The sequence below is a fragment of the Poecilia mexicana genome, unplaced genomic scaffold (assembly GCF_051168715.1).
Source record: "Poecilia mexicana isolate PSO_F unplaced genomic scaffold, ASM5116871v1 scaffold_21, whole genome shotgun sequence".
NCBI classification, from domain to species: domain Eukaryota; kingdom Metazoa; phylum Chordata; class Actinopteri; order Cyprinodontiformes; family Poeciliidae; genus Poecilia; species Poecilia mexicana.
Window position 1 is genome coordinate 14,663,366 of NW_028263390.1, and position 19,295 is coordinate 14,682,660.

Consider the following 19,295-nt stretch of genomic DNA (forward strand, 5'->3'; position numbering starts at 1 on the left):
TTTTCAATATTAATTGTAACAAATATTACATTATTTGTTTCATTATGTCCACTTTCTGTCTCATTTATTAATTACATTTGAGTAAACATCTCATCCACATTACTTTATTATTTAGCTCATACAGTGGGTACATTTTTCTTGCAGATATAAGTTTTAATTTATTTTATTATCAGCTACTAACCATTGATTTTGGCTTGCATTTTATGTTGATTTTTTATGTTTTTATGGCAAAATAAAACATATTAAAATTTGCTGCAATAATAAAACACTTATGGTTATTTACAAGGTTGATGAAGTAAACCTTGTATCACTTCTTCAGTAAAGTGATTTATAGAATATAGCATTTTTTTCAAGCAATACACTATTAAAATGATCACTTTATTCATCAATTTAATGAGCTAAAACTGAATGTTAGAAAATATAATCCAAATATTGATGATAGTAGCTTTTGAAATTTTTAATTTATTCAATTGTATGAATCATGTTCTGAATAAAGTAATGCTCATAAAATTGTTGCTAAAAATGAAGATGGCATTGACAAGTTTTTTTGTTTATTTTTTGTCAATCAGGCGATGTAGTGTATGCTCCACTACACAAGGGGGCAGTGCAGAAAGAAAAAAAAAAGCAGGGTTTTTTTTTTTACTACTTACTAAACATGGCTGCGCCCTTGGTAGTCAGACGGGAATTATTCTCTTTAGTTAAAATATTAGGTGGAATTTCACAGTTGGTATGTTAACGATAACATTTCTTGTTTTTAATATCCTGTTTGAATAATTAAGAAACATTATTGTTCGTTGGATTGATAAAAATGGTCCTCGAATCCCCCATTTCGGTCACTCTTGGCTCCTTCAACATCATGAATGTCAATATATACATTTGCACCTAATTAACTTTATTGTTCACAGGGACCGAGAGGTTTGGGACCTTGTTCCAATCACAGGAAATGCAGTCAAACTCGGTAAGTTTATTTTACTCTGTGCTGGCTTTCAGACAGTAATGAGTAATGTTACTACATTTTAACAGTTTAAAACGCAATTATCGTTATATTAAAGTTTTGAGTAGCTTCTTTTGTTAAGTTGTATACATTTCTCAGGTTTTAAGGACATTGGAAATGAGAAATAAAGGGAAAATTATGAAGCATTACTATGAAAACAAGTATTCAATATTTAGGCAAAAGAAATAGATGAAAAGAACAGATATGAATCTGCAGCAATACCTGAAAACTGTATTGAAGAGTTATCTTAACTTAAATCAAGGTCAGTAAAATTCAAAACACATTTGATGTGCCTATTTAGTGCAGCTTTAAAATCAATACTAGTTCTGAGATTTTAATCAGGCCTCTATAATTAATATAGCTGTAATATTTCACTCTGCAGGTTCGAATTGCAACAGAGACCCAACACTTTCTTCCACACAGCCGCATATTTATCTTCAACACCTTTTACAGTAAGTGGCATTTTTCTGTATTTTAACATCAAACTTAATTATAAAAATATTTCTACCAAAGAGTGATGGTGTTAAATTTGTAATTTGTGGTCTTCTATGCAGATCACTGTCACAGACGAGCCCGACACTCTCTTCCAGAAGGTGGTTGTTCTGGTCAAGGCTCATGACAGAGCCGTGCTGGACAGCTATGAGTTCTTTGCCACGATGGCGGCTAAAGAGCTGGGCATCACTATGGGCAAAGTGTGAGTCTCAGTGGCAGGACATCAAAAGCTCATTCAAGTATTATACACCTTGTAACATCAAGATTTTTACTCCTCTTTTCTACCAGTTTTGAGCCTCCCAAGGATATAGAGAGACTGACATTGCTGAAGTCAGTGCACATCTACAAGAAGCACAGGGTTCAGTATGAGATGAGGACACACTACCGTTCTATTGAGGTGGAGGCTTCAGTTGTTAAGCAAAATTCAATCATGAACGGTGACAAAATGCAGTGATTTTAATAACTATTGTGTTCATCTTCTTAGCTACTGCATGTTACAGGCTGCACAGCACAAGTGTACCTTGAATACATCCAGAGGAACCTCCCTGAGGGTGTGGCCATGGAGGTGACAAAGGTAAGGAAGTGAAGAACCAGTAGAACAGCATCGTTTACGAAGACTTAATCATTTATGCATGATATTTAATTATTTTCCTCTGTTCACATTTCAGACCGCTATGGAGAAGATTCCAGATCATATCCTTGAACCCATGTGGAAAGATCACCCTATTGATGACAAATCCAGTAAATAGGTCATCTAATGCATTTTCTTTACTGGAAAAAGTGTAACTGGTTGTACGCAGGTAATGCTGTAATATTTCTAAACATAGCAGATTACTGAACCTTAGCTTCATATTTTGTACCCATTTATTAATGTGTTAAACACGTTATTGTTGTTTGGTTCATTTCTGTGTGTAAACATTCATTTCTAAGTAAAATTCTGAATCAAATCTTACATGGAAGCGTGTTTTTTTATTAGTTATGATGTTGATATAATACATTGATTATTTGTTGTTGAAGTTGTTAATTTTTCTTTATATCATACTCTCATACAAAAAAAGACCTGCACACATTTATTTTTTTGTGTGTGTTTATTAAATTCTTGGCACACAGACATCACAGTACAAAGTTCTAAATATGCAGCTTTTAGCAGTAATGAAAAATAACATGCACACTTTAAATAACTGACATTACATGAGAGAATTAAAACATAACTTGCTTATTATCTATGTTAAACATGCAAAGTGTCAACATTTTTAGTTTGGACAACTGGTTAGATGATGTAAAGTGGGATTTATAAATTTGAAATAAATAAAATGATAAATGCTGGATTTATGAACACCTGTGTATATAAACCTTTCCCAACTTTTAATGCCCATTTTAAGTGGCACATAAGTGCAATATGGTCATCAGCTTTTTCTTGAATGGGTCACCTTTGTAGATCATGTTAACTTTACATACCTTATTTTCCGCACTATAAGGCGCACCGGATTGTAAGGCGCACCTTCAATGAATGGCCTTATTTTAAAACTTTTTTCATATATAAGGCGCACCGCATTATAAGGCGCATAGAATAGACCCTACAGTAGAGGCTGGAGTTACGTTATGCATCCACTAGATAGAGCTGCACTAAGGTGAATGTCAACAAAACAGTCCGACTCCGGTCGGTTAGGAGAGCCTCCTGCGACTGGACCGGGGCGTGGCCAGACGATGGTCACCCTTCTCAGTTCGCACACAGCATGTTCATGGAGAAAGTGGTGCTAAATGACCTGCAGACGACCTGATTCTAGACTGTCGGTAGGTAGATAGGTCAGTAAAACTTTATTAACAAACCAGCATTCTGACAACTATCCCAGCATGCACCACACGCTTCTTCTTCTATGGGCGAAAATGAAGTTGGCGGCTGCTTACCATAGTTGCTAGACCTGTTGTGGCTCAATATTGGTCCATATATAAGGCGCACCGGATTATAAGGCGCACTGTCGGCTTTTGAGGAAATTTAAGGTTTGTAGGTGCGCCTTATAGTGCGGAAAATACGGTGTGTGTATATCAGAAAAGCATATAATTGCTATAGTATTGTTTTACACGATCAACCTGCATTTTCCTGAAATGCAGAATTTGCATGCATGGCACTTAAAATACGCCCATTCCAAATATTACATCTAAACAGCATTTTGTAGTTACAATACTGCACACAATGAGATGACAATTAGAATTTGATATTCTGTGCAGCTCCATAAAGCTTAAAGCCATCAGTGCGCTTTTCTTTACTGGGATGCCTCTTTATTTCATAAAAAAAGGCACTGAAGCATAGGAGTTTAACCCATAAATACTTAGCATCTTTCCATATGTGATGAAACTCAAATATAGTTGAGAAAGAAAAAAAAATCTCTCTTTGTCGGAGAGGCATTAAAGACAAAAGACGAGGCTCACCTTGTCAATTGAGGCGTCGCGTTTTCTCAGGTGTCACGCTGCTGGTGAAGGAGAGGAGGGATGTGAGGGAGGGTCTGGGCTCCTGGGGCCAGGGAGGTTAACTGTACTGTGTGCCCCCCTTCAGGAGACAACAACAGTCAGTCTGTTATAATCAACCACAGTTAGAGACATGAGAGGGGACTGCAGAGGTGGAAGAAAGAGCAAAAAAAATTAAAAAAAAACTGCTGAAAGAGCTGAAGAGATGGAGATAAACAGATGATGGGAGGGGGCTGCACCTGGATTTGATACCGCCCTTGGGTCTGCAGAAGAAGTTAATCATTCTGCAGCATCTCTATGGTTGGAAGTATAAAAACACTCATCTAGAAGAGGATTAAAAGTCCTTGTTTGGATTAAATAAATCATATGATTTCAATTGAGCAATGCTTGTCTTATTTGAAGAAATTAGCCATCCTAAATAGGGCTCAGAGATGAACAGAGATAAAGAGCTTATGTTGTATATGTGACATTCTGATAACCAAATATATTTTCACTTATTTTAGTAATTTGTTGATACAACTAGATGCCAAAACTTCAAAAGCGACTGAGTGAGAAATAAGACCAGAGCTATTACAGTGCTGATATCATCTAAGGACCCTGATCACATTTACAGCATACATGAATGTAACAGCATATCTTTTTTTTCTTAAAACAGCCAGAAAATGTATAGTGCTTACTCATCTCAGTGAGTTTATCCTTTCGGGATGATATCCTCCTTTTAGACATGCTACCACTGATTCTTGTATCATGACATGAGCATTTCAAAGCCTTGATATTGAAGCGGTCCTTCGTCCTCCAGTAACATTAGCATTCAAAAACACACCTCTTATAAAACTCTCCAGATAGCATATATAGACATATTTGATTCTCTTTTTTATTTTGCCCGTAACTGTAACTTAAGCTGAACCACATAAACAGATGTGATGATATAATACATGTATGTGCTACATTACATACAATCTTTTTCCCTACCGGAAAAGTGAATAAAATATTTCCATCTAAGCATTCATAAAGTTCATCTCTGAAGTTACATGGATAAAATATATTCAAGTAAGTATAAAATATAGGCTCGCACTGAAAATGTGACTCATTTTGTCTTGCAAAGAAATTTGTATCTTTCATATTTGTGATAAATTCTGAAGTATATGTAGTATTTTATGCCACACCAACAAACAGTAGCACATAATTGTGAAGTAGAAAGTGGGAAAAAAATAAAAACGGTGGGAGCGTACCATAAAAGACTGCAGTTCCAGTGAAAATGGGTTTATTCAGATGAGGGGTGAAAACTACTGGACATCCACATTTTTCAGATTTTTATTTGTTAAAAAGTTTGAAAATCAAGCATTGTTTTCCAGTTCACAATTGTATGCTACCTAGAGTTTGTCTACCACACAAAATCCCAATAATGTTCATTGGAGTATGTGGTTGCAACGTGACAGACTTTTGCAAGGCACTGACAAGAAAATCGCCTCAAACTCTCAAACCTGTTTGTGAATAACAAATAAGCAGAAGTAGAGTTTATTAATTTTTTGTTTTATTTTTGTTTTCTTTCACGACTATCTCATATCTGAAACGTTTTCATAAAACACATTCACAGGTTCACAAAAGTGATGTTAATTACAATGAATAGTGAAGTAACACCTCAAAAACTAAAACAGAGTAAAGAGTAACTTCTACTTAACTAGAGTGAATATAAATAAAATGGAATTACTGTATAAATTTCTTCAGTATACTATTTATGTATAATGCTTTAGTGTCATTTCACAATAGATTGCTGGAAACAACATGAATCTTTCAAATAGCAGTACTCATAACTTAAAATAGCTGCACATTTAAGATATTATAAAAGTAAATATTCACGAATACTTGACAAATTCAATGTTGTCTTGTCACTTGACAAAATGAGCAAGTGTTTAACAATATCTGTTGCACTATTTTGAGACATAATACATAACTATCTTGATGTAACAAAAGGAAATACAAGGGAGGTCCAGGGTGTAACATTAATCCTTGAGGGTACAGCACTTTTTTCTCCCTCTTCTCCCACCTTTAAATATACAGTGTCACCATTTTTTTAAGTCTTTATTTAGAAATCAGGAAAAATGTTAAGGCTAACAGGTGACAAGAATAACAGAACATTTACGAAACATTTTTTTTTTCCTCTTTGAGAACAACGAGTTCAACTACGAACAGCTTTTGACAATATCAAAGTCTCTGCAGTGCCAACATTATTTATGAGCAACACAATGTGTTAATGCTTTCACATTGCCAAGTTATGCATCATGTTATGTGGAACAAGTAAGTTTCCTTTCTTCGCCAGAAAACAATACCAATGATACTTGGCCACAGACTGTTTTATAGATATTCAATGCTGTATGACACATAGTTCAGGGACGATTCATTCCCTCCTCCATTTTAGGTCAGTCCTGCAATAACAGGTAGTCATTCTATAGATTTTAGTTCAGACTGTGTTAAAATCGGTGGCCACCAGGGGGGCCTGGCCACCTCTGGCCTCTGCCAGGTGGGGGGTGAGGCGGAGGAGAGACCGGTCCATTGTGGTAGCTGTGTAAAAGGATAAAATCACACATTGGATACTTGGCTTTGGCCAATAGGGGGCAAACTCTGGTAAGAGCAGCCATCTCTAAACTATTCTCAATCAACTCTGTACATGTGAGAAGCAAAAGATGCGTTTTTCAGTTCCGTCAGTCATGCACTGGTAAAATAGCTTGGCTTCATGATGGTAATAAATTTCTGTTTCTTTTTAAAGACTCAATTAACAACTAGCTGGAGGTTTGTTGTCATAATATATATATAATATAATAATATAATATATATATATATATATATATATAATAATGCTGTCATTTTTTTATAGTATATGATCAAATTTAAAAAAAAAGATTTGGGCAAGTTAAATTTATAAATAAAGCAGGTTTAAGAGAAAAAGAAGACGTTAGAATCTTTACTCAGGGCTTTTCCACCAAACAGGTTCCAGTTGAAAAGGATGGCTGGTGCTACAGCCAGTTCTTAACTGGGGTTGTAAAAAAGCAGCTTCACTTCTCCACCACCGCAGAGCCAAATCACAGTTGTGTCAATATGTCTTTATAGACGTCTCATCCAGTTAAAGTTTGATTCTTCCCGTTTTATTATGTTTTTACATAGTGGAATCACAGTGTTAACCACTAATGTTATTTATCCCAGGATCCTCGCAAAAAGATGCCCTAGCATCACTACCTCTGCACTGTTGGTGAATACTTTGTGTATTTTACTCTTTTTAATTTGACCAATCAACAACAAAACAAAACTGAAGCTCCCAATTTTTAAAGTCCACTGCCTGACTGTGCCAGTGGAAGCACAATAAACTTAGCATGCTTTAGCACCAGTTAAGCACTGGAACAGGTTGGGAGGAAAAGGTCCCACAGGGAGTAAAGGATCTCATAAGTGTGACAACAAAAAGGGAATAAATGTAAAGCGACGAGTTAAGGTGTAAATTAGAGCTGAAACAAGTCTTACCCTCTTGGTCCGCGAGGGAGGAAGTGGCGTGGAGGGCCAGGTGGTGGCATGCCTCTGCCTCGTGGGTGTGGTGGGCGCCCTCTGAAACCAGGGTGACATGGAGGTGGGAGTGGAGGTGGTCCATGCCTTTAAAAAAACAGAACAAGCAAAACCATTAATGTTTCGGTGAACAAATAAGATCATTTCTTGAAGCTGTTCATTGTGGAAACAAATCTAAGCTCACTTAAAACGAAAACTTTTACTATAAAAAAGTGAACGAGCAACAACAGAGGAGTGTGTGATATTTCTATAATTTGCCAAAAAATAGCTTGAAAAGAAATAATACAAAGATTCTGGAGAGTCATCTAAAAAAAGAAAAACTTGGATTAAAGTTATGAGTTGGACCCATCTGTCTGGAATGTACCTGAAGATGATGATGTGAATCGACACTAAAACATAAGCTGAACTACATTTATGTACTGTATAAAACAGTGTCAGGAAGTTACCTTGGCATGGGTGGAAAGGGGGCTCGGAAGTGCATAGGGGGAGGAAGCGGAGGAGGACGGGGAGGGGGAGGGAGAGGAGGTGGAGGACCCATACCCATTGGTCCTCCCCTCCCACGGTGGCCTCTGAGGTCTGGATAAGGTCGCATCCTCCCCATTCCTCTGCAACAGAAAGGCATAGGGTCAACTACTACTCCCCTCATGGAACGTATCAAACAAAAAGAGTTAAACAGTCCACTAACACCTGGAGAGAGTACATGGTACAAAACTCTGGGCACACTTGTAAACGTATCCAAATTAATACCTCATGGGTCCAAATCCATTCATGGCTCCATCTTTCCCTCGGCCTCTCCCACGTCCTGGTGGACCAAAAGCTTTGACTACGCCTCGGCCCCCTCGCATACCGCCTCGGCCCATACGGCCCCCACGACCACGGCCTTTGGATCCTTGTCCCCTGCGACAGGAAGACAGAAGCCACTCCTCCAGTTCAGATTATATAGTGCTTCATATTTACAACAAACGTTTATAGTTAACAGCTACATGTTTTCTTTTTAATCATAACAGAAAAAGCTGTCCTTTGGTTTGAAAATGGTAAAGTTTTGTATGACGAGAAAGATTTTTATTTTTGAGGCATTGAGCGTTGTTATGCAGTGATCCATTTATAGATAAAAAGACCACTGATGAGTAATGCTTGCTCAGTGTAGCTTGTAAAACGAATTTGTAGAGTATTTTTGCTGAATATCAACCATGTCAGATATTACAGATGACGGTGCTCACATCAGAATAGGATACTTTAGTGTGTGTTAAATGCTACAGAAAGCAATGCCATTTTGTGCATTCACACATGTACTTCTAGATAGCTGTAAGGTCTCACTAGCTGATCATGTTGTCTTCACAACTATAGCAGAAGTCTAAAAGACGTCACAGGACAGACCTGGAATTGAAGTCACCTGAACCTCTCTGGGATTCATTCTTAGACATTTTGGGATTCTGTTCAGGGTCTGAATCCATCTGAAAACAGTCAGACAGGACAATTACCATTACAAAGGTGATTATTTATCTTAATTTGAATGTTAATATCAGATAGATGAATAAAGATAAGTAAGCCACAATAATCTAAAACAATACACCTACTGTTCAAGAACACTTTATGCCTCATAATTAAAGTCTAGAACAAAAGAAAAGGTAATCATCCATCTAATTTCTGGATGTCCCCTGCAGCTACAAGGTAATCAAGCAGGATACAGACAGATAACGTTTAATTTTACTGATTTATTATTTTTTTTAATAACATTTTTGTTAGATAGTGATGAGGAAGTGCTCATAAATTTGCTGTGGCATGTGCTGGCTAGAGTAGCAGAGAACTATTAAAATAAGTGAAAAAATGGGCCACTTTTATGCATATATCATAAAAAATAGAGGTCATCATTAAACTTATATTCAGAGATTACTATAAAATGAGCAATAACCCCAAAAACAATCTGATAAAATATGCTTTCTTTGGCAGACTTACTGTAGAGATAATGTATAAATATATCATCAGGGTGACTCCTGATCCAAAGTGGACCAGTGTGACCAGATGATCCTGTAATCTGAGAGGTTGGTTGTCCACAAGAACCTCAACCAGATAACAAACTGAGGCTGAATTACAATAACTTTGTTTGTATTTCAGCAGGAAAGAGCCTCGATGTTTGATAACAAAAATAATGGATGAGGAAGATTAGGGAGTGGCTGTCTTTATTTGAAACAATTTCCTACACATTTTCCAAACTCAAATTTCAAGAGTTATCATTGTTATTGTTTTAGTTAATTTAAATTATGAATACCAAGATGGACAAATGGATGGAGAGAGGAAGCATTACTGATAGATGTGTGGTTAGACAACAGGACAGGGGAAAAAAAATCTAAAAGTATCTACTTGTATTCAATATTTGTATCCCATACTGGAAAATGGACATGGAAATCAGATTCCATACTTTCCCAGAATGTCTCTGAACCCTATTCAAATATCATCTGACAAAGAGAACCCCCTACTGCTCAGCACTATCAACGAAATGCAATACAACACATAGATTTACACATTTAAAAACAACATACCAGAAATTATTATAAGCCCATTTTATTTCACATCTTTTTTTATAGAAGTATTGTTGAATACTTCAGGAATAACATTATTCCAGGACCTAAATGGGCTTCTACTGTACACAATGTACGGTACAGTTTCTGAAGTCTTGAGCCTTGCTTTATGGTACACAGAACACACGACAAATTTATAGTTTTTACTTCCAGATTAAGGGAAACACTTAACTGTTGCTCTTTTTTTAATAGCAAACAAGAATATTTCTCGTTGTCTATATCTATGAGCTAATACGCCTGGTATGTTAGATTCAAGTGTTAAACGCCGCTGTTATTAGTTGGTTTTTGGCTAATAAAAATACATGACATAAAAATGTAACCTTTAAGTAGAGTAACTATGGCAAGAGGACACCTCGAACGTAATGGAAGCATTCTTATCTTGATCTTAACGGGCAGCTGGTGCAGTATTAGCCTGTAATATTTATCCTGCAGCAACTAATACGACTTGGATTCAGCTAATATGCTACACAATACCTCACAATATTTGGCAACATATAATACCATCACCTGGTCAGAAGAGGTTGGATTAAACTGTCCAAAAAACGTTGAAAGGCTCTGGCTAATTCCTGGAATTAGCTAAAATCCCTAACTAAGTAAGTCAATGTCTTCTAGGTTATGGAGCAAATTTCTAAACATTTTATGAACAATAGCCCCAATTAAAAATAAAAAATAAACACTGTGTGTGTAATGAGCACAATTAAAGCTAAGCAGAAAAGGGGCGTTTCTGTTATTTCTAATTATTTCTACTGCTTCGGGCAAATGAAAATAGGAGACATTACTTACCCCTATTGGTCGTACAGGAAAGATATATTTCTTTTTTTTAAAAAGGGTATTAAATGTTCTACTTGCTAGTCAAAATAAAAATATGGTAGAAAAATAAAAATATAGGTATAGAAAATTTCCAACAGGTCCTATAATTCCTAAGCGTTTTGAAATGGCGGCTTCGCCAGACATCCTAGGTTGAGATTTCTTTGTGTGAGAGACGTCAGGGTTAGAGTCCCGCCCATTGGGATAAGAATTGATTTTGATTGGCTGATCGCCACCTGCCTTCCAAATATTTTTATTTTGATTGGCAGAATTTTCTGACGTGAAAGCAATTGTCTCCCTGTATAATACTGAATCACATTGAATCACAAATTGAATAGATATTTTCATTGAATATTTCGAAAATTAATTATTTTAGAAACAGGGGAAAAATACAAAAAATACTTACAGAGGATCGGCTCAAAATGAAGGTGTCCTCTCTGTTTCAGAAGCATTTAGAAATTGTTAACCTGAACTCAGCTTATATATTTGCACTTCATAGCAACACAATATTTAACATCTTTTACACTATTTCTGTCATTAAAAAGAAAAAATAAGGGATTAAATCAGGATTTGAAAATTATGGTTTTTTTTTTTCTTAAATCCGGTGAGCAAAATTTTCTTTCAAAAATAGCAACGTTGTTTTTTATACCATCTACAGCTCTATCAAATCTGAGGAGGAAAATGAGAAACATATTTGTCTAAAAAGAACTTGCCATAATATTTACAGAAATATTACCAAACAATATTTACATAAAAATCACAAAAACTGAGAATGGAAAAATGATCAAACTAAGACAGATCCCGAGTTCATAATGACGTCTGGATAACTGAACTGAACCACAATTTCAACAAATTATTTTTATTTAAAACTTATCAACAAACAAGGAAGAAAGGGTGAACACAAAAAACTGTTGTGTGACTCAAATACTTTGAACAGCCTTGTTATTCACACAAACACAAACTAATGGCTTTGCAAACAAGAAAACGTGAACATTAGAACAAAACACAATTAAGGGATTCAAATCATTGGAAAAATATGTTCTCTCTTATATCTGTTCAGCAAAAAAATAATAATAGCAAATAATTTGGCCAAGCTCATTCTATTCTAGTAACAACTAAATAGCCTAGACTGTAAACTAAAAACTGAATTCACAATTCCAGAAAAGGGGCAGCCTCATATACAAATACTTTCCAAGTGCCCAAGCAATATTTACAGTAAAGAAAAAAACCCCAAAAGACTGTCAAGTAAGACAGACCTCAAAGTTATTATGATGAAAAGTGAAACATCTAAGTTCAAAAAGGGGTCCAGATGAGCGATGGCATGTTGCGTAAAAGCGCTCCACGGTGCGTCCATTACGCATGGCTCAGGATGTCAGAAAGCTTGTTGATGTACTCGATGGTGTATTTAAGCGTCTGGATCTTGGTCAAGGGCTGGCCTCTCTTGCTGTAATCCGGCGGAAGGTAGTCGCGGAGCTGGTGCAGAGCCTCTGCCAAGCTTCTCATCCGCATCTTCTCCCTCTCGCTGGCCTTCATGCGCCTTTTCACGGACATCTTTGTTTTGCTCTGCCTTTGCCCCGGCGGAGTCTCTTTGCGTCCGGCGCAGCCAAAGGATAAATCCTTAATCTCCTCTTTGGAGATGGGGAAGCAAATCTCCGGTGAGGAGCACAGCGAAGAATCCAGGGGGGACTCCGGACAGACGGACTCCGGATTTTCTCCAGAGGCACTCTCAAGGATCTCCCAATCAGATAGAATAGAAGCCGTGACATCTTCCAGGTCCATGTTAGAAATCCAGACTACTGCACAGCGAGGAGGATGACAGGCGGCTTGAGAGAATGTGAGCTTCTTCTTCTTCTTTTTTTTTCCTCGCCAAACGCGTTTTATATAGAAGCAGATCTCCGGACCTTTATGGGTTCACAACTTCAGAAAAAAAAAAAAAGTTCAAAGAACAACTAAAGTGCCAAAATGAGACCTTCCCGAAGGGACGTGGTTCGTTATCACCGTGGTGTGAACAAGGCCAAACAGGCGGTTAATGTGATCGAAAGAAAAATAATTAGATTCCTTCTGTGGGAAATTACTCTAAAGTCTGCACAGCGACAATTATCAGTTTGATGTGATGTGTCTTAATGAAGACTGCCGTTTCACCTGACGCATTCACACCGCTCTGACAAGCCAGCCCTGCGTGTGTCCTCACTACACAAACAAACACCACGTTGGAGCTCATCACTTTATTCGTGAAAGTTTAATTCTCCAGGATAGATAAACAGCTACGGTCCAATTATTGTCCTTGTGTAGAAACCTAAAAAAAATTTTTTTTTTTTTGAAAAGTTACCTTGAAGTGTGCCGTTTTCTAAAATGTGGATATTGTTTAAGATGACAGTCGTTCTTACTTATTCTAAAACTTTGATTCCAAGGGAATTGAGTTGAAATCTGTAAGACTCTTTTTGCCGGGATGTTATTTGGGCAGAGGATGCAGCTGTCACCAGAACTTCTGCCAGACCTTTCATGTCTGAGAAGGTGTGAGCCCTCACTCAGGATCAAGGGGACACAACACTGCCGTGTTGTTTTAAAAACAGTGGCTTCAGCATCTTCTGTCCCTGCTTCCTTCAGCTGGGGGAAAAACAACAACAACAACAACAAAAAAACAAGAGCTATGGAAGTAAATATGTGCCATCAGAATTTGAATAAAAAATGCATCTGAATTCAATTTTTTTAAAAATTCAGTGTCATTATTTGTACATGTTTGCAATTTTCATATGTTAAAAAAATTCACATTCCTATTTCAAAGATAAAATTTTCAATATATATTTTTTCAGTGTTAAAAAAAATTCAGCATATAAAAAAATTCAACTTTTAAAAATTCAAATGCAATATTTTCAGTGTCCTAAAAATTCAACTTGCTCAAATTCGCCGTCTCAAATTCAGCGTCTAAAAATTCGCTGTACAAAAATGGCAAGGTTACTTCAGGTCACAGACATTAGCAATCGTTGTCAGATTTCAACACCCAGCCAATCACATGACGCAGGTGTCATAGTGAAGAAATACCAGCATCACCGAGGCTAGCGACCATGGAGGCGAATGCAAACCCAACCCCAACGGTGAGTCTATGCTTTCATATTTCTGTGGTATATTTTATTTTGCGCATGAGGTTTGATACATTATCTTAAAACTTGATTTAAAACACGGGTTTGGGCCGTTGTTAATCTTACACCATGTAATGCTAGCATATTAGTTCTCGCTACCTCCTAGAGACCCCAGTCCCTCCCCCCTTCTCCTTCTCTTGGATGTCCCACACCCAATGTTCCCGTGTTTTATTTCAAAAAGAAATACCACTTGCGCCAAGTCTAGAATCTTTTAAGATAACTGATGGATGGCGACTTTCCGGGTTTTGTTTGTATGCTGTCTTAGGTGAGACCGAGACAGGCAGTCTTAGTAAAGTCGTAATTTTCCGGGAGATGCTACCGCTAATGACCGCAGTGAAGTTAGTTTCAAGTTGGATATTCGATATTCGAGCTCCGGGGAGTAAGCGGCGTTTAGCTCAAGGTTGATCCGATTTATGAACGCTACTGTCGGCCAGCGGTTCTCCACCGCTCCCGGCCGCAGCGCCCGAAGGTTGACTTAGGGACTGTCAACAAATTACCGAACCAAACATTCCTGTCAAAGAAACGTTAATAAATGCCTTGAATTGTAACCAACGAACTAATTGTCAGTACTAATTCAGGCTTTTACATGAGCCAAAATAGCATCTATAAAATTTTAAATTCAATATTTTCAATAATTTTAATATTAAATAATGTGTTTTCTTCAATAGCTTCCAGGTCATGTGACCTAATGACTCAGAATCACTTTGAAATAATTATACTAGTCTCTTTAGATGAGGCACATTTGTTTTCCATTTTTAGCCATTTTCCATTTTTTATTAATTTTTTTCGTCAAAATTTAGGGTTTTTCTTCAATATCTTCCAGGTCATGGGACCTATTGATTCAAAATCACTTTGAAATTGTTTTACTAGTCTCTATAGATGAGGCACAGTCATTTTTTTTCCCATTTTAAATAATTTTCCATTTTTTAGGAATTTTTTTCACCAAAATTGAGGGTTTTTATTCAATAGCTTCCAGGTCATGTCACCTAATGACTCAAAATCACTTTGAAATAATTCTACCAGTCTGTATAGATGAGGCACAGTCATTTATATTCGATTTGAGTCCTTTTTATAATTTGTAGGTATTTTTATATTGGCTTCTAGGTCATCAATCAATCAATCAATCAAATTTTATTTGAACAGCACATTTCAGCACCAAGGCATTTCAAAGTGCTTTACATAATAAAAATATGAAAACACAGAGTCATGCAACAATCAAAGAAATTAAGTTAAGAACTGTCATTAAATTCGTAATTGATTACGTTTCAAATACAGCTCTAAACAGGTGGGTTTTTAGTCGAGATTTAAAGGCACTCAGTGTTTCAGCTGTTTTACAGTTTTCTGTACGTTTGTTCCAAATTTGTGGTGCATGGAAGCTGAATGCTGCTTCTCCTTGTTTGGTTCTGGTTCTGGATGCAGAGCAGACCAGAACCAGAACCAGAAGACCTGAGGGGTCTGGAAGGTTGATGCAACAGCAGATCTGTAATGTATTGAGGTACTAAACCGTTCAGTGATTTATAAACTAACAACAGTATTTTTCTATTCTAGTCTATGAGCTACAGGGAGTCAGTGTAGGGACTTTAAAACTGGTGTTATGTGATCTATGTTCCTGGTTTTAGTGAGAACCCGAGCAGGAGTTCTCACTAAACTTTCACCCAATTACTCGAAATCAGTGTAAAATTGTTTTAGTAGACTGGAACAATGAGGTACGCTCATTTTTAATTCATTTTGACCCATTTTATTATTTTTTAGGCAATTTTGTATTTAAAAAATATATTTCCTATTTTCTCTTCACCTCCATAGGCTGCCACCTTATCGTGATGAAAGGGTTTGAGTGCTGAAGTGACTCTAGGAGTTATGCTGTCAGGGGTTTCATACCCCTTGTAGGGTCACCCAATGCTAGAGGTGATGAACCAGACAAAGAGCAGCCCAAGACCCTTTATGAAGAGCACAGTTAATGGATACAGTGTCCCCTCACCTGGACGCAGGTCACCAGGGCACCACCCTGGAGCCGGGCCTGGAGTTGGTGCTCCGTGGCAAGCATCTGGTGCCAAAACACATGGAGTCTGGCCAGGCTCAGCCAACAGTGGGTTCACCTTCCCAAGGGCTCACCAACTGTGGGCCAAAAGGGCTGGGTGCAATGTGGGATGTTAGAAGGCCGAGGGAGGGGACCTTGGCCATCTGACCCTGGGTGATAAGACTTTTTATCAGTGGGCATCACCTCTCTGGTGGGAGCCTGAGCTGGTGTGTGAGGTTGAGAGGTTCTAACTAGAAATAGTCTCATCTCATCATGACCCGAGATGAGAGCCATGCGCTAATTAATGGAACATTAATAAACAATCTGATATGTAGTGAGAAAATGTAATGTTTCAGTTGTTGGTCGTGTTTCTATGACTTTGTATGTTTGTGTTTTTATGGTGTAAAGCTCTTTGAAATGCCTTGTTGTTGAAATGTGATATATAAATAAAATTTGATTAGATTTTTGGATTTGGGTGTTTTCTGTCCGAGGCCACCTTCTGCACAACCGGGGTTCTGAAGGGATCCATTTTGGTGGCCTTGGGATCACACCTCTGCTTTTGGCAGATGATGTGGCCCTACTGGCTTCATCAGGTCGTGATCTACAGCTTTACTGGAGCAGTATGCAGATGAGTGTGAAGCGGCCGGGAGGAGGATCAGTACCTCCAGATCCAAGGCCATGGTCTTGAGCTGGAAAAGGGTAGAGCGCCTTATTTGGGTCAGGGAAGATTGTCCTGACCCAAGTGGAGGAGTTTAAGCATCTTAGGATCTTGTTCACTGTTGGAGTTCATTCATTTCTGTCTCTGTTCACCACCCATGTCCGTTAACCAGTTTCAGGACCCGACCAGAACCACTCATCGTAAATGACCTTGAGAAATAATCAGATTTGGTTATATATAAAAACAAGCTTTAATGCTAAAAGATGATCAAATTCCACAAGCCATACTTATCATCCAAATGGAACTTCATGCTTCTTATGTTACATTCACCGTCCAGCGTTGGGCCAAGTGAGGCAAAGATTGTAGCAAGTTTAGCTTTTTATTCATCTCTGCAGTCTGTACCCTCCCTAAACGGTACTCTAATCAGTTTCAGTCTGTTTACATGTCAGCAGTCACATATAAACATGGTTATGTATGCTGCAGCGTGTTAAGAGGCTAAAAGAGATGGAGGAAAATACAGAATCCATAAGAATGAGGGCAAAATGGACAGGAGATCAATAGAAGGATTGGTGCAGTAAAGTGGGCGCTGTACCAGTCTGTCGTGGTGAAGAGACAGCTGGATCAAAAAGCAAAGTTCTTGATTTGCCAGTCGATCTACGTCCCTACCTTCATCTATGGCATAGGCTTAAAGGTCTTGACTGAAAGAACAAAATCACAAACTAACGGCCAAAATTAGTTTTTTCCATAAGGTGTCTGGGCTCTCCCTTAGTGATAGGATGAGAAGCTCAGTCATCTAGGAGGGACAGAGAGTAGAGCTGCTGATTTTTCACTTTGAGAGGAGCCAGCTGAGGTGGGTCAGGCATCAGATTAGGATGCTTCCTTGACGCCTCCCTAGTGAGGTCTTCTGGGCACGTCCCACCACGAGGAGGCCCACAGGAAGACCCAGGACACGCTGGAGGGACGATGTTTCTCGGCTGGCCTGGGAACGCCTTGGGGTTCCCCTGGAGGAGCTGGAACAAGTGGCTGGGGAGGGAAGTCTGGGCCTCTGCTGACCCCGCAACCCGACTGCAGACAAGGGGAAGATGATTGATTGATTGATTGATTTTTCTTCAATAGCTTATGGGTCATAAGACCCATAAGTTAATCAAAATCAATGTGAAATTATTCTACTAGACTGGATAGGTGGGGCACACTCATTTTTATTCCATTTAGCCCTTTTTATTCCTTGTCAGTGGGTCACATGAAATTTAAGCTATTAAACACCAATCTTTTTTTTTTAAATTAGTAAATTTAAATTATGTAAAACATTGATAAAGATCTAAAATGGGGAAAAATGTGGGTGCCTCATCTCTAATGATTTGTAAAACAATTTCAAAGTGGTTTTGAATCAATAGGACACGTCTTGGAAGCTATTGCAAAAACATACTAAATTTTGACAAATAAAATTGCTAAAAATAAAAAAAAAATTTAAATATGAAACAAATGACTGTGCCTCATCTATACAGGATACTAGAACAATTTCACACTGATTCTGGGTCAATAGGTCACAAGACCTTGAAGCTATTGAATAAAAATACTAAATATTGACAAAACAAATTGCTAAAAGATAAAAAAAAATATGTTAAAATGGAAAACAAATGTGCCTCATCTAAAGAGACTAGTATAATTATTTCAAAGTGATTCTGAGTCATTAGGTCACATGACCTGGAAGCTATTGAAGAAACCATTATATTATTTAATATTAAAATTATTGAAAATATTGAATTTAAAATTTTATAGATGCTATTTTGGCTCATGTAAAAGCCTGAATTAGCACTGACAATTAGTTCGTTGGTTACAATTCAAGGCATTTATTAACGTTTCTTTGACAGGAATGTTTGGTTCGGTAATTTGTTGACAGTCCCTAAGTCAACCTTCGGGCGCTGCGGCCGGGAGCGGTGGAGAACCGCTGGCCGACAGTAGCGTTCATAAATCGGATCAACCTTGAGCTAAACGCCGCTTACTCCCCGGAGCTCGAATATCGAATATCCAACTTGAAACTAACTTCACTGCGGTCATTAGCGGTAGCATCTCCCGGAAAATTACGACTTTACTAAGACAGCATACAAACAAAACCCGGAAAGTCGCCATCCATCAGTTATCTTAAAAGATTCTAGACTTGGCGCAAGTGGTATTTCTTTTTGAAATAAAACACGGGAACATTGGGTGTGGGACATCCAAGAGAAGGAGAAGGGGGGAGGGACTGGGGTCTCTAGGAGGTAGCGAGAACTAATATGCTAGCATTACATGGTGTAAGATTAACAACGGCCCAAACCCGTGTTTTAAATCAAGTTTTAAGATAATGTATCAAACCTCATGCGCAAAATAAAATATACCACAGAAATATGAAAGCATAGACTCACCGTTGGGGTTGGGTTTGCATTCGCCTCCATGGTCGCTAGCCTCGGTGATGCTGGTATTTCTTCACTATGACACCTGCGTCATGTGATTGGCTGGGTGTTGAAATCTGACAACGATTGCTAATGTCTGTGACCTGAAGTAACCTTGCCATTTTTGTACAGCGAATTTTTAGACGCTGAATTTGAGACGG

General features: G+C 37.8%; 3 protein-coding genes across 4 annotated transcripts; 1 reads left to right on the forward strand and 2 right to left on the reverse strand.

Moving 5' to 3' along the window:
• The first annotated feature begins 600 nt into the window (after positions 1-600).
• On the forward strand, positions 601-2,438 carry mrps10 (mitochondrial ribosomal protein S10). The gene is made up of 7 exons (XM_014990812.2): positions 601-727; positions 906-958; positions 1,377-1,446; positions 1,549-1,688; positions 1,775-1,883; positions 1,971-2,060; positions 2,155-2,438. Exons 1-7 carry the CDS (start codon positions 656-658, stop codon positions 2,233-2,235), a joined length of 615 nt encoding a protein of 204 aa, XP_014846298.1. The 5' UTR covers positions 601-655; the 3' UTR covers positions 2,236-2,438.
• Positions 2,439-2,703: 265 nt separating this feature from the next.
• Positions 2,704-11,080, reverse strand: LOC106920045 (uncharacterized). 2 transcript variants are annotated; one of them, XM_014990816.2, is made up of 6 exons: positions 10,867-11,080; positions 8,882-8,958; positions 8,252-8,401; positions 7,951-8,109; positions 7,466-7,591; positions 2,704-4,034 (listed from the first exon to the last, which is right to left on the reverse strand). In XM_014990816.2, the coding sequence occupies exons 2-6, from the start codon at positions 8,956-8,958 to the stop codon at positions 3,950-3,952; spliced, it is 597 nt and encodes a 198-aa protein (XP_014846302.2). In that variant the 5' UTR covers positions 10,867-11,080; the 3' UTR covers positions 2,704-3,949. The 2 variants fall into 2 exon arrangements, with proteins under 2 accessions (XP_014846302.2, XP_014846299.2); XM_014990813.2 differs by lacking the exon at positions 2,704-4,034 and adding an exon at positions 5,465-6,514.
• A 730-nt stretch (positions 11,081-11,810) lies between these two features.
• msgn1 (mesogenin 1) lies at positions 11,811-13,046 on the reverse strand. The gene has a single exon (XM_014990811.2). It carries the CDS (start codon positions 12,667-12,669, stop codon positions 12,244-12,246), a length of 426 nt encoding a protein of 141 aa, XP_014846297.1. The 5' UTR covers positions 12,670-13,046; the 3' UTR covers positions 11,811-12,243.
• Between the last annotated feature and the right edge of the window lie 6,249 nt (positions 13,047-19,295).

What these genes read in the sequence shown, in the direction of transcription:
- LOC106920045 (XM_014990813.2), bottom strand. Translation starts at nt 8,958, where the DNA reads ATGGATTCAGACCCTGAACAGAATCCCAAAATGTCTAAGAATGAATCC. An exon ending in CCCTTTCCACCCATGCCAAG is followed by an intron (nt 7,592 to 7,950) that starts GTAACTTCCTGA and finishes GTTTTTTTAAAG; the next exon opens with GCATGGACCACCTCCACTCC. An exon ending in CTCCCTCGCGGACCAAGAGG is followed by an intron (nt 6,515 to 7,465) that starts GTAAGACTTGTT and finishes CCTTTTACACAG; the next exon opens with CTACCACAATGGACCGGTCT.
- msgn1 (XM_014990811.2), bottom strand. Translation starts at nt 12,669, where the DNA reads ATGGACCTGGAAGATGTCACGGCTTCTATTCTATCTGATTGGGAGATC.
- mrps10 (XM_014990812.2), top strand. Translation starts at nt 656, where the DNA reads ATGGCTGCGCCCTTGGTAGTCAGACGGGAATTATTCTCTTTAGTTAAA. An exon ending in TAGGTGGAATTTCACAGTTG is followed by an intron (nt 728 to 905) that starts GTATGTTAACGA and finishes TATTGTTCACAG; the next exon opens with GGACCGAGAGGTTTGGGACC. An exon ending in GGCATCACTATGGGCAAAGT is followed by an intron (nt 1,689 to 1,774) that starts GTGAGTCTCAGT and finishes CTTTTCTACCAG; the next exon opens with TTTTGAGCCTCCCAAGGATA.